At 45.1% G+C, this 15,398-nt stretch overlaps 1 protein-coding gene across 1 annotated transcript in view; it reads right to left on the bottom strand.

The window, feature by feature from the left end:
• Positions 1 to 14,750, bottom strand: part of DLD (dihydrolipoamide dehydrogenase) — a 45,904-nt gene extending 31,154 nt beyond the window's left edge. The window contains exons 1-2 of the mRNA XM_073619676.1: positions 14,598 to 14,750; positions 4,077 to 4,155 (exon numbers count right to left, since the gene is read on the bottom strand). Coding sequence (XP_073475777.1) covers positions 4,077 to 4,155; positions 14,598 to 14,636 — 118 coding nt within the window. The 5' untranslated portion in view covers positions 14,637 to 14,750. The remainder of the gene's footprint in view (positions 1 to 4,076; positions 4,156 to 14,597) is intronic.
• Positions 14,751 to 15,398: the final 648 nt, after the last annotated feature.

Raw genomic sequence — 15,398 nt, 5'->3', positions numbered from 1 at the left:
AAAACCATCAGAGACTGGGGCCCCCTACGAATAGGGGGATCCACGGTTCTGGCCCTGTAAAGCACCCGGCTAGAAATTGGCTAGAAAAAACATTTTCTAATATGCGGGGTCCAGCTCTCTAAAAAGAGAAGCATTACAGGTAAAACCTCGTTTCTTTGGACACGAGGCCTGGGTACCATCCAATTCGGCCTAGAAAAGACACTTTGGAATGGATCCGGTTCGCCTGGCCTGCCCCAGTATAGGATATAGGATAATCCCTTTGGAGCTCAGCACAGGACATCTTTACACGTCCATCACCTAAGACACTGGCGTAAAAACTGAGGTATCCCTATAAGGGGAGGGATTATATAGGAGGTTGAACTTCCTGGTTAGGGTGTGCCAGTGTCCAATCACCAGTGATACCTATATAACCCATCAGTAATTACTGTGGCTCTGTGTCCAGTGATGTTCGAGAAAGAAATACAGATATTAACTTGTAAGCAACAAGTGTCAGAAAAAGGTTTAGTCTTTAAGTGGTTAAACTGCCCTCATCTACAGAAATAAGTTAATTCCTTTGATCTAAAACAGCCATCACTAGATGACGGACCGAGCAATGCTCCTGCCCGGACCGTCAGCGTACAGCGCCACATCTCACTCCTCCGCTCAGCAGTCATTGGTTGCTGGGACTGCGAGCGTCCCTGCAACCAATGGCGTTATGTGTGCACCCCGCCCTATGCTGGGAGATATGGTCGCCAGATACGCCACTACGTCACGCCCCTGCCCCATGCTGTTTGTCATCTTGCAGCTCTTGGCTCTTGCTTGGCCAGCCGTGAGGTATGAAGTGTATGCACGCCCGCCCCCTTCAGCAAAACTCCCGGCGGCGGCACAGCTCTTTCCCTCTGCAGCTTGTTACCTCTGCTGGCTCCTGACGCTTGCCTCAAGGTATGTGGGGCATTTACCACCCTGATGGGCACATTTTCTCTTTAGGGGCACATTTAATGTAAGATTCACTCTGATCAGCGTGCCCCTTAACATAAAATGTGCCTATCAGTGTGCCCCTTAACATAAAATAAGGGGCACATTGAATGCTAAAGGGGAGATTTAATGTAAGGTTCACTCTGATGGGCACAACAAAATGTGCCCACCATAGTGCCCCTTATTTTATATTAAGGTTCACTCTGATGGGCACATTATGTTAAGGGGCACTTTGATGGGTCGAACAAAATGTGCCCATTAGCATGCCCCTTAATGTAACTGTACTAGGGTTGTATCGGTATCGGCACCGATACCGAGCATTTGCCCAAGTACTTGTACTCGGGCAAATGCTCCCGATGCTTCCCCCGATACCTAGAGGACAGCTGTGATCGGCGCATGGGGGAGTTACAAGATTCTCCCCCAGCGGCTTTCAGCAGCTTTAGTGACATACAGCGGTGATCGGTCACCGCTGACTGTCGCTGCATCCTCCTCCATGCCCCCTCCTTTCCTCTGTCCCCCTCCGCTGTCCCCTCCGTTCCTCTCTCCTTCCCTGTGTCTCTCCGCTGTCCCCTCCGTTCCTCTCTCCTTCCCTGTGTCTCTCCGCTGTCCCCTCCGTTCTGCTGTGTCTCTCCGCTGTCCCCTCCGTTCCTCTCTCCTTCCCTGTGTCTCTCCGCTGTCCCCTCCGTTCTGCTGTGTCTCTCCGCTGTCCCCTCCGTTCCTGTCTCCTTCCCTGTGTCTCTCCGCTGTCCCCTCCGTTCCTCTCTCCTTCCCTGTGTCTCTCCGCTGTCCCCTCCGTTCCTCTCTCCTTCCCTGTGTCTCTCCGCTGTCCCCTCCGTTCTGCTGTGTCTCTCCGCTGTCCCCTCCGTTCCTGTCTCCTTCCCTGTGTCTCTCCGCTGTCCCCTCCGTTCCTCTCTCCTTCCCTGTGTCTCTCCGCTGTCCCCTCCGTTCTGCTGTGTCTCTCCGCTGTCCCCCTCCGTTCCTCTCTCCTTCCCTGTGTCTCTCCGCTGTCCCCTCCGTTCCTCTCTCTTTCCCTGTGTCTCTCCGCTGTCCCCCTCCGTTCCTCTCTCCTTCCCTGTGTCTCTCCGCTGTCCCCTCCGTTCCTCTTTCCTTCCCTGTGTCTCTCCGCTGTCCCCTCCGTTCCCCTCTCCTTCTCTGTCCCCTCCGTTCTGCTGTCTCTCTCCGCTGTGTGAATGGACAGAGTCAGCTGACTCTGTCCATTCACATAACTGAAACATTGTAATCTCCTGTGATTACGATGTTTCAGTTTATGAATGGAGAGGAGCCGCCGTCTTCTCTCCATTCATTCTCAGTGCAGCTGAGGCTGCAGAGAAAGGGACTGGGGAATCTCTATCCTCCGTCTCTTTCCATGTCTCAAGGGGGAGATATCAGAGGTCTGTTATTATTGTAAAAAAAAACAAAAAAAAAAAAACAAACCACACACACACACACACACATACACCGTTCACACCCCCCCCCCCCCCCCCCCCAAAAAAATAAAGAAAGAAAACACTGTTAAAAAAAAAACAAAAAAAAAAAACACTGTCACGTGACATAAAAAAAAAAAAAGTATCGGTAATCGGTATCGGCGAGTACTTGAAAAATAGTATCGGTACTTGTACTCGGTCCTAAAAAAGTGGTATCGGGACAACCCTAAACTGTACCCATCAGAGTGCCCTTAACATAAACTAAGGGGCATGGTGATGCGCACATTTTATGTTAAGGGGCGCTCTGATGGGGAAATCCGATGTATAGGGGTACTCTAATGGGAACACCTGATGTAAGGGGGCACAATGATGGGAGACACCAGATGTAAGAGGGCCTACTGATGAAGAAACCTGATGCAAGAGGGAACTCTGCTGGGGAAACCTGATAGAAGAAGATATTCTGACGGTGGCAACTGATTAATTTGGGTAGTCTGATGGGGGCACCCAAAGTGATGAATTACTCTGGTAGAAGCACCTGATATAAGGGGAGTGGGACACGCTATTGGGGACATTTACAGTGTATTACCAGAGTGTGTGGAGGAAACAGTAAGAAAAGCGACAGAGAGCGTGGTTTGCGCCAAAAAAAAAAAAAAGGAAAGTAGGCACGTACAATCTTTCATGGCAGAGACTTGTGATTTGGACCTGGGCCGAAAATTTATTTTTTTAGTTACTGGACCTTGAGTTTTAATTCCCTACCCCTGATCTAAAAGAAGGAAATGTTACAATGTTTCTCTTTATCTTCTCTGAGGAATGTTGTGATAAAAAAACAGGCAGCCTGCTAAGTTTATTTATTTATTTTTTTTGACAGCTGTCTGCTTGAGCAGAGAACTGAAATCAAGGAAATGATGTGTTAAGATCACGAAGGGGGTGGAATCGCAATCTCAATTCTTTAACGATTAATCGTGCAGCTCTACCAAGTATGCTTGCAGTGAGGCCTATTTACTTCTTAAGAGGAGTTATTTTCCCCAGAGTAATGCCTCGTACACACGGTCGGATTTTCCGACGGAAAATGTGTGATAGGACTTTGTTGTCGGAATTTTTGTAGGCTCCATCACACATTTTCCATCGGATTTTCCAACACACAAAGTTTGAGAGCTTGCTGTAAAATTTTCCGACAAAAAAATCCGTTGTCGAAATTTCCGATTATGTGTACACAAATCCGACGCACAAAGTGCCACGCATGCTCAGAATAAATAAAGAGATGAAAGCTATTGGCTACTGCCCCGTTTATAGTCCCGACGTATGTGTTTTATGTCACCGCGTTCAGAATGATTGGATTTTCCGACAACTTTGTGTGACCGAGTGTATGCAAGACAATATCCGTCGGAAAAAATCCTAGGATTTTGTTGTCGGAATGTCCGATCAATGTCCGACCGTGTGTACGGGGCATTACAGTCCATCGTAAGTGAATCACAAACAGTATTACTCAAGAGGTGAGCAAAACTGATTCTTGCTGGATTCTGTGACATGTTTTCCCCAGTGTATTGCCAGATGTGTTTCACACAGTATACCAAAAGCACAGCACTCGTTTTTACATACACTAATCTATGTTTCCACAAAGAGTTTGATTCAAGTATGGCCTCTTTTTAAAACTGCACATATGAAACCGTTTAATAAGGAATGAAACAGATAACTTACAGGCTTGGTCTGCATAGGTACGGAGTGGCACAGCACAGATTCTTTTCAGTCCAGGGGTGAGATGACTGATGTGAGCCTTCTAAATAAAACAAAAAGTGAAATGCTTTCATTGCACACAACCTTACATTTAAAATCGCATGTTTTAATTAGAAAGGCAATTAAAACAATGATTTATTAATATCCAATTTTGTATCTAGTATGGAACAGCAGCAATATTTTCCCCATTACATTTTCAGACTTCCCATCAAATTACACGATTTATCCACTGCAAGAATGCATCCCACACTGCTGGCAATGTGTAAGAAAGTCATTGCTATTCTACACTGAATGACGTTGTATCACCTTAAACTGTAATGGCTTCAATCAAACTCTCCCTATAACTTGATCTCAGTTTTTCACATGGCTGTGGAGGAACTCTAGCTCACCTTTCTTTGCCGAACTAGCCATGGAAGACTCGAAAGTTGAATTCCTTACAGTTGTACAGGCCCAACTCCTATACTGAAATTGATTACTATGATTTCACTGTACACTGTGAGCTTCTCATAGTGTGCATGACAAGCTGCAGCAAATCAGATAGATAGATTTCCTGGCAGACACTCAGCATAATCTAGATAGAAAACACTGTAGAATCCCCCTACATTAGTGGTCAATAGAGAAGGGCTCTCTTACATTAATGATCTGTGAAGAAGTCCACTTTTATACTGGTGGTTAATGAAGAACCCCCCCCCCTACAATGGTGATTAATGTAGAAGTAAATATATCAAGGAGATGAACAGGGTTCAGGGGGTCAGTTTATTGAACTAAAAATCAAGAACACTGGGACATAATCTCAAACTAACTGGACGGAAGTTCAAAACTATGCTTAGAAAGTATTTTACTGAAAGGGTAGTTGATGCTTGAAATAAACTACCAGCAGAGGTAGTGAGACAGTCAACAGTAAATGGCTTCAAACATGCTTGGGACAAACATAGATCTATACCCAGACAATAAAGTTGAAGAGAGAGAAAAAAAAAAAAAAAAAGAAGATGGGCAGACTCGATGTACTACGCAGTCTTTTTCTGTCGTCACTTTTCTATGTTTCTATCTATGCAAGTAGTGAACAATGTAGAAGTGGTAATATGTGGAGAAAGGCCTCCTTACATGTGTGATCAGTGAACAAGGGCCCTCTTACATTGGTGGCCTGGGAAGAAGAACACCTTACATTGCAGATCAGTGCAGAATTGGCCCTTTCATTGCTGTTTCTTGGAGAAATGCCCCTTACATTTGTGGTCAGTAGAGAGGAGCCCTTTAACTTTGGTGGTGCATGCTGAAAAACCCCTTATATTGGTGATTGGTCTATAATGGCTCTTGGAAAAATGCCCCTTACATTTGTAGTCAATAAAGAGGAGCCCCTTTACTTTGGTAGTCCATGGAGAAAACCCCCTTAGAGCCCTTTCACACTGACAGCGCGGGAGCGTCGGCCACTAGTGGGGCACTTTTAACCTCCGCCAAATAAAGGGTTAAAAGCGCCCGCAAAGCACCGCTGCCATGGCGCTTTGCAGGTGCTGCCCATTGATTTCAATGGGCAGGGGCGCTTTAGGAGCAGTGCATACATCGCTCCTAAAGCGCCTCAAAGAAGCTGCTTGCAGGACTTTTTTAGGTCCTGCACGCACAGCGCTCCAGTGTGAAAGCAATCGGCTTTCGCACTGGGATTGCAGATTAGACATTTTTAAGGCGCTTTACAGGTGCTATTTTTAGCGCTAATGCGCCTGAAAACGCCTCCAGTGTGAAAGGGGTCTTATGTTGGTGATTGGTGTAGACGTGACCCTACAGCTCCTTTCACACATACATCATCTGTTCACTCACGTTTTTTCAAAGAAGTTCAGTTCGATTTAGGCCTCATGTACACTGCTGCTGGTAAACTGACGTTTAGGAGCAGTTGGGCATTCTTTTCAACTGCTCCTGAACTCTCCTCTATGTTATCTTATCAGTAGATGTACAAAGGGTCGTTTATAGTCCTTTCTAGGCAGTTGAGTTTAGAGGCTTTTTTTGTAACGCAAAAAAATGGGTTCAGAAGCTGAGTTTAGAGGCATTTCAAGCGCCAAACGCTTCTAAACACGGCTAAACGCGGTAACTCGCATTTAGTTTAAAAGGTGTTAATCATTTTTGGCTGTTTTAAGAAAAAAAAAGAAAAAAAAAAAAGTTTTCTTCTTTTTAAACGCTTCTAAACGCAAACGGCGCTAAACGCAACATGTAAGCGCGGCAAAACAGACGTTTTAAATGTGGGTTACTATCTGTCAAGTTAAATCGTACAGGAGAGATTGTAAAAACGTCCTGTGTACATGAAGCCTTACATCTTTTTTTTCTTAGTTGCAGAGACCAATCAGAGGTGACAAAAGCATAAACCAATGCTTCTTGCCTAAAAATGGACATAAACAGAATGTTCTGTTTAAAAAAAAAAAAAAAAAAAAAAAAAAAAAAAGGACCTGAACAGACATGGCTGTGGCTGGATGTAAACAGATGATCATCTGCTTACATCCGCCCACCCATAAGGCTCTTTCACATGGGCACTTCAATCCGAGACAGGTGGACCTGATTGCAAGGTCCATGCATTCCTATGGATGGAGTCTGTTTACATCTACCTACCTCCAGAGGTCCGATCAGGCCCACTAAAAGAGGAGGAGGAGGACTGCATCCACTTCTGTTTTCTGCAGATGGGCTTGGAGGCAGCTGGGTGTAAACAGACAGTGGAGTCCATTTACACCCAACTGCCCATACAGAAGAGCAGGGTCTGTCTGTGTCTGCTCTGCATAAACTGAGCGGACATGGACTGGTCATCTGCCCCACTCTGCTCCGATCAGCAACGGAAGGCGTCTGTGTGAAAAAGCCATAGACATACATTGTGTCTGGATCCATCTGAAAAACTGACAGATGGATCTAGGCTGAATGCCTGTGTGGAAAGGGCCTTATGTCGGTTTCACATGGGCTTCATCTTGTATAAGAGCAGCAAGCTTTGACAAATCATTTGCAGAACTTTCAGCAAGCTTTGATGAAGCTTTTAAAGTACCGTTCAAGTCCAGGTTGTAAATGTTGAATACAGCTCCTAATGGGCGTGCTGATTGCCACTTTAAACAAGCTGCTAGCAGGCTTCAGCACTACTGAAAGCTTGCCTAAAGTGGCAATCGATGTTCCCATTAGTATCTTTGTTGAACATTTACAAACTGCACTTGAACGGTACTTTAAAAGCTTCAACAAAGTATGCTGAAAGTTCTGCAAATGATTTGTCAAGGCTTGCGGTTCACACTGCTATTATACAAGCTGAAGCTTGTGTGAAACAGGCCTTACATTGGTGGCCAGCGGAGAAGAGCTTCCTTACATATGTGATCTGCGTAGAATACCCCCTTTCCTAGTAGGTGAGGTTGAAAAAAAAGACACAAGTCCAACCTATGTGTGTGTGATTATATTGTCAGTATTACTATGTATATCCCTGTATGTTGTGGTAGTTCAGGTGCTTATCTAATAGTTTTTTTAAACTATCGATGCTCCACGCTGAAACCACCGACTGTGGAAGGGAATTCCACATCCTTGCCGCTCTTACAGTAAAGAGCTCTCTATGCAGTCTAAGGTTAAACCTCCATTCTTCTAATCTTAATGAATGGCCACGTGTCTTATTAAACTCCCGTTCGAGGAAACATTTTATCCCTATTTGTAGATACCCTAAAAAAACTCCTTTCTACAAATTCAAGCGCTTAGGAAAAGGTGAGATAAACTAATTACATTTATAACTGCCAATATGAGGCACACCAGCTGCTACTACAATGACTTATTCAAGGTAGGCCGACACATTAAAAATATATACACAAAATAGATCAAAAGATAAAATTCTACCGTATATACTCGAGTATAAGTTGTTCCGAGTATAAGTCTAGACCCTAATTTACCACAAAAAAATGGGAAAAACTTATTGACCCGAGTATAAGACGAGGGTGAGAAATGCACAGCTACTGTAAGTGGAAAAGAGGGTCAACAATGCCCATCTGCAGCTGTATACCTCCCTGTGTCCTGTGCATGTGTGTCATGTGTCCTGTGCATGTGTGTCATGTGTATATGTACCTGTGTCCTGTGTATCTGTCATGTGTATATATGTACCTGTGTGCATGTGTCTGTGCATCCTACCTGTGTCCTGTGCATCCTCCGTGCGCCGCTCTGCACCGATCACCGTGTAGTATTCGGCGGCCATTCACTGTTCAAAAGCCGCGCCGCCGCCTCCTCCTCGTCCAAAAAACTCAATTTCCCAGCAGTCAGCCAATCACGGACATTCTCTCATCCTCATACCACGGACGAGGATGAGAGAATGTCTGTGATAGGCTGTACACTGACTGCCTATCACAGACAAGGAGGCGCGGCTTTTGAACTGTGAGAGCCGCTGCCGAGTAGATTGTATCACACGCTGGCCGCCGTCTGCCTGCATGACATGCTGATCATGTAGGCAGACGGCGGTGACTCGTGTATAAGTCGAAGGGGCTGAAAAAATTCGACTTATACAAGAGTATATACGGTAAATCCTATTCTGTGTAAGCAGCGCTAGATGAATGAACACTGACTAACTGTTCAAAAACCTATAAATAATCAAAGAATTATTCTAAAATAGTCTCTTTGTGTGCAGAGAGAAGTGTGTGTGTCAAAGTCCAAAATAATAAATAAACAAATTTTAATCCCAGACGTGAGAGCAGTCACATAAAATAATCCACACCCACCCTTCCGGAATTACACTTACACTTTTTCAAAGTAAAGAAGGCAAGAATTTTGCATCAAAAGGAATCCAGTGAAAGTATCTCTTATGCCGTTGGCGCGATAATCAAACACCTGGTGTTTAGACACAAGATATCTCTCTCAATGGTTATCGCTCTATTCATAATCTGTCACCCTCAGATGATGTCACAAATGACGAAATGCATCAGGGCGTGGCTACATGACAGCATTGAATAGAGTGATAACCATTGAGAGAGATATCTTGTGTCTGAATACCGGGTGTTTGATTATCGCGCCAACGGCATAAGAGATGCTTTCACTGGATTCCTTTTGATGCAAAATTCTGTTATATGCCTTCATTACCTTCAAAAAGTGTAAGTGTAATTCTGGAAGGGGGATGTGTATTTAATAAAAATATTGAAACGGAATCACTCTATGGAGCTATCTTTCTCTTCTCCATGCGAGTTTATTTAGCAAGTGATCCGACCATCCCGTCAGCAGCTGTCCCAGTGTGTTGTCCCGTGGAGAGATCCGCAGTCACAGACGATCCGTCGGTATATGCTCATGTTCCAGCTTGGCCTGGTAAGAACCCATTTTATAGGGAGATTTATTCTCCGTTATCCAGGATCGTATATTGGAGGAAGGATTATTTTATGTGACTGCTCTCACGTCTGGGATTAATAACATTTGTTTATTTATTATTTTGGACTTTGACACACACACACACACACACACAAACACACACTTCTCTCTGCACACAAAGAGACTATTTTTGAATAATTCTTTGATTATTTATACACTTTTGAACACTTAGTGTTCATTCATCTAGCGCTGCTTACACAGAATAGGATTTAGAATTTTATCTTTTGATCTATTTTGTGTATATATTTTGTCACCAGTATTCTATTTGTAAATTGAAATCATATCCCCTCTCAAGCATCTCTTCTCCAGAGAGAATAAGTTCAGTGCTCGCAACCTTTTCTCATAAATAATATCCTTCAGACCATTTATTAGCTTTGTTGCCCTTCTTTGTACTCACTCAATTTCAGGTACATCCTTCCTGAGAACTGGTGACCAGAACTGGACAGCATACTCTAGGTACGGCCAGGCCAGAGTCTTGCAGAGTGGGAGAATTATCGTTATATCTCTGGAGTTGATCCCCTTTTTAATACATGCCAATATTCTGTTTGCTTTGTTAGCAGCAGCTTGGCATTGCATGTCATTGCTGAGCCTATCATCTACTAGGACCCCCAGGTCCTTTTCCATTCTAGATTTCCCCATTGGTTCTCCCCCCCAGTGAGTAGATTGTATTCATATTTTTGCCACCCAAACACATTTTATATTTTTCTACATTAAGCCTCATTTGCAATGTAGTTGCCCACCCCATTCATTTGTTCATATCTTCTTGCAAGCTTTCCACATCCTGCGGAGAAGTTTTTGCCCTGCTTAGTTTTTGCCCTGCTTCGTCCGCAAATACAGAGATTGAACTGTTTACCCCATCCTCCAAGTCATTTATGAACAAATTAAATAGAATTGGTCCCAGCACAGAACCCTGGGGGGCCCCACTACCCATCCCTGACCATCCAGAGGGTGGTGATAAATGGGGAGTACTCGGAACTTGCCCTTGTAGCCAGTTTTCAATCCATGTACTCACCCTATGATCCATGCCAACGGATCTTATTTTGTACAGTAAACATTTATGGGGAACTGTGTTAAATGCTTTTTCAAAATGCAGATACACCACGTCTACGGGCCTTCCTTTATATAGATGGCAATTCACCTCCTCATAAAAGGTTAATAGATTGGTTTAGCAAGAACGATTCTTCATAAATCCATGCTGATTACTGCGAATGATACCGTTTTCATTATTAAATCTTGTATATAGTCCCGTATCATCCCCTCCAAGAGCTTGCATACTATTGATGTTAGGCTAACTTGTCTAATTCCCGAGGATGTATTTTGGGCCCTTTTTAAATACTGGTGCTACATTGGCTTGGTAATTACTTGACCGAGTTCCTTAAGGACCCTCGGGTGCAAGCCATCTGGGTCCTAGTGATTTATTAATGTTACATTTTCCAAGCCTAATTCTAATTCTGTTAACCATTAGGGTGCTTCCTGCAATGCTGTATCCTGGCCTAGGCTGACAAGGCCGAGGCCTAGGGCAGCACTTTGCAGGGGGGCAGCACAGAAAGAGTCCCTGTAAGTGTAGCACCAGTCTTATGGGGCGGACTGGGCTGAGAGGCAAATTAGTCTAGCTCCCTCATAAAGTGGCCTCAGTGCTTCCGGTATGCGGGCAGATGGCATTCCGCAACTGTGGGGGGATGGGGGGTGGGTGCCGCTTCTAATTTTGACTGTCCTCTCATCCTGGACCACAAACCTTCCTCACTGTGCTATATGTTTTCTGCTGCACCACTGGCATGGTTATGTCTTCTTAGTCCTCTCCATAAAATTATCAGAAATTTGTGCTTAAAGTAGAACTATAGGCAACACTTTTTTTTCATTTTGTATAGAGTAACGGAGGGTTATAACCCCTGTCAGTTTATTTTTTACCATCCCTGTCCCATTGCAGAGATTTCCCTTCACTTCTTGCCCCATAGCCAAACAGGAAGTGAGAGGAAATCTATGCAAATTAAGGGAATCCATTCCCCCCCCCTCCCCAGGCCCCCAGAACTAGTGTCCCCACTTCAAAATTTCAGGGCGGGTCTTAAACAGCAAGGGGTGGGTCATATTTAAATTAGGGGGTGCATAAGTTTAGTCCGGCCTAGGGCAGCACAAAACTTAAATACACTACTGGCTTCACACTACTGGCTTCCTGTGATGTGTCCTGAGGATAAACACTGCAGTTTTGGTTACTGAAGCTGCCCCCCCTCCAATTCCCACGTGAAGACTGAAGAGAATAAATTCAATACCTACACCATCTCCCCATTCTTTCTAACCAGATTTCCTTCCTCATTCTTTATGGGACCAACATGGTCTGCCCTCCCCTTTTTACTGTTTATATACTTAAAGAATATCTTGGGATTTTTTTTGCTCTCCTCTGCTATGTATCTTTCATGTTCTATGTTAGCTGTCCTTATTGTACCCTTACATTTCCTGTTGCATTCTTTGTAAAGTCTGAATGCTGATGATCCCCCAAGCCTTGTATTTTTAAAGGCCTTCTCCTTTGCTTTTATATGCATTTTTACATTGGAGTTAAGCCATCCAGGACTTTTGTTAGCTCGTTTAACCACTTCAGCCCTGGAAGATTTGGCTGCTCAATGACCAGAGCACTTTTTGCGATACGGCACTGCATCGCTTTAACCACTTAAGGACTAGCCTCATTTTAAGATATTGGTGTTTACAAGTTTAAAACAGTTTTTTTGCTATAAAATTAGAACCCCCAAACATTATATATTGTTTTTTTCCTAACACCCTAGAGAATAAAATGGCTGTCATTGCAATACTTTTTTTTCACACCGTATTTGCGCAGCGGTCTTACGAGTGCACTTTTTTTGGAAAAAATTCACTTTTTTAATTAATAATAATAATAATAATAAAAAAATAAGTCAACAGTAAAGTTAGCCCAATTTTTTTTTTTTATATTGTGAAAGATAATGTTACGCCTAGTAAATTGATACCCAACATGTCACGCTTCAAAATTGCGTCCACTCGTGGAATGGCGTCAAACTTTTACCCTTAAAAAAATTCTACAGGTTGCATGTTTTGAGTTACAGAGGAGGTCTAGGGCTAGAATTATTGCTCTCGTGGTAACGATTGCCACGATATCTCACATGTGTGGTTTGACCACCGTTTACATATGCGGGCACTACTCAAGTATGCATTCGCTTCTGCGCGCCAGCTCGTCGGGACGAGGGGGCTTTAAAAAAAAAAAAAAATTCTCTTATTTATTTTACTTGATTTTATTTATTTTTTCACTGTTTAAAAAAAAAAAAAAAAAAAAAGAGGTCACTTTAAGAGCCCTTTCACACTGGGGCGGGGGCGTTGTCGGCGGTAAAGCGCCGCTATTGTAAGCGGCACTTTACCAACGGTATTCGGCCGCTAGCGGGGCGGTTTTACCCCCCTGCTAGCGGCCGAGAAAGGGTTAAAACCACCGCAAAGCGCCTCTGCAGAGGTGCTTTGCCGGCGGCATAGCCACGCCGTCCCATTGATTTCAATGGGCAGGAGCGGTATACACTCCGCTCCTTCACCGTTCTGAAGATGCTGCTAGCAGGACTTTTTTTCCCGTCCTGCTAGCGCACCGCTCCAGTGTGAAAGCCCAGCGGCACTTTCAGGTCAGTTTGCAGGCGCTATTATTAGCGCCTGCAAACCGCCCCAGTGTGAAAGGACCCTTATTCCTATTACAAGGAATGTTAACATCCCTTGTAATAGAAAAAAGCATGACAGGTCCTCTTAAATATGAGATCTGGGGTCAAAAAGTTCTCAGATCTCATATTTGGACTTAAATGCAATAAAAAAAAAAAAAAAAAGTGTTATTTGAAAAAATGGCCTTTTAAGACATATGGGTGGAAGTGACGTTGCTTCCGCCCTGGTATGGTATGGTATGGAGATGGGTGGGGGGCCATCTTCCCCTCACTCGTCTCCATACCCGGCAACAGACAGATCCCGATCGCCTCCGCTGCTGGCTCCGGTAAGCGGCAGAGGGCACGGTAAGGGGTGGCACCTCTCCCGCCCCCAATAACGGTGATCTCATAGCGAATCCGCTGCAGAGACCACCATTATTGTAAACACGACCGGCTCCTCAAGAGATGGATAACTCGGTTGTGGCAACAGCTGCTGCCGTTACCGAGATATCCATCTTTAAAGTGCCGACGTATATGTACAGGAGGCGGTCAGCAAGTGGTTAACTGACAATTGCACGGTCGTGCGACACTGTACCCAAACAAAATTGTCCAGCAAGACATTTAGGAACTGGCGAGCCTTAGACGAATGTGCGGTTCCTTCAGCCCAGTCTGTGTCTGGATAATTAAAATCATTACATTGGTGGTCAGCGGAGAAGAGCTTCCTTACATATGTGATCTGTGTAAACTACCCCCTTACATTAGTGGTCAGTGGATAAGATCCCCAACTGGAAGTCAGTGGAAAAGGGCCCTCTCACATTAGTGATCTGTGTAGAAGACCCCTTCCCCAATGGTGGTCAGTAGAAAAGTCCCCCCTTACATTTCTGGTCAGGGTGAAGACTGCCCCCTGCAGATAACTATAAAGATGACAGGTGTCAGTGGTTAATTATCAGAGAGGTAGAAGTTGCTTGGAGGACCCCCCAGCACTCTGTGGATGTCCCGATTGAGAATGTGGGCTTTAGAGGGGGCTAAGTGATATTTTCATATAGTGGAAGTCACTGGAAGTTTTTAATCACCTTCTAGAAGGGTGATATGATGAGGAGCACATGTGACAGAGGGAGGGGGGGCAATCTGCAGTAGGCAAGGAGCTATGGGGGTGAGTTACTAAAACTGGAGAGTGCAAGACCTGGTGCAGCTCTGCATAGAAACCAATCAGCTTCCAGCTTTTATTGTCAAAGCTTCACTGAACAATCTAAAGTTAGCAGTTGATTGGCTACCATGCACAGCTGCACCAGGTTTTGCCCCCTCCAGTTGTAGTAATCCCTCCGGGGTGTCCTGTCAGTGCTCCCTCCACAGGTGTGATGAAGGTCAGTGTCGTGTGAGAGGTCCTCAGGTCCAGGCACTGCTCGGTGTTCTAGGCCCAGGCAGTGATACCAGGAGAAGTGTTTCTTATCACACAGTAATAGAGTCTCTGTCCGCCCGTCCTCCTCCTCCCCCCGGTGTGCCGGGTTACCTTGCCCAAAGAACAACACACGCGGCTCCAACTCTGCATTTTCCTCCCGTAGCTGACACTCTCCTCCCAGCCTGGACTCCCCTGGATCAAGGACTTCACTAGCTGCGCAGGCGCAAGGGGGTGTGTCAGCTAGATAGGGATGTCGGGACATGTAGTGTCTTCCCGTCTCTAGTCACGTGTGTTAGAGGAGTCGTTCCGTCGCATAGTGTGGGCGGGATTTACTGAGAGTGGGATTCTTGTGTAGACGTCTGACGGTATGTGTCAGCTGGTCCTGTTATGAAAATGCTAAATGCCTGGCTATGTCTGTCCTCTGTACTTTGCAATGACACACAAGTACTGGAGAAGTGTCACGACTCACGAGTCCTTATCTCTGCTCTTCTTCTTTAAGGTTAATGACTTTTAAAGCATTGAAGCCAATGTACAAACATGAGAGCCAAGACCCCCCTCTTCCTATTCGGATCACCCCATGGTAGCCGGGACATAGAACCCCCCACCAAACTGTATCATACCATGAGATCGGGGACCTAGACCCCCCCACCTATCCGGATCACCCTATGAGAGCCGAGACCTAGAAACCCCACCTACCTGTATCATCACAAGAGATCCGGGACCTAGACCCCACACCTACCTGGATCATCCCATGAGGGCCGGGGCCTAGACCTCCCACCTACCCAGGTCACCCAATGTGAGCCGAGACCTAGACACCCCCACCTACCCGGATCAACCCATGAGAGCCGGGACCTAGACCCCCCCAGCTACTTGAATCACCCCATGAGAGGTGGGACCTAGACCCCCCACCTA

Source organism: Aquarana catesbeiana, linkage group LG03, assembly GCF_042186555.1.
Source record: "Aquarana catesbeiana isolate 2022-GZ linkage group LG03, ASM4218655v1, whole genome shotgun sequence".
Lineage (NCBI taxonomy): Eukaryota > Metazoa > Chordata > Amphibia > Anura > Ranidae > Aquarana > Aquarana catesbeiana.
This window is presented reverse-complemented; position numbering and strand designations above follow the sequence as displayed.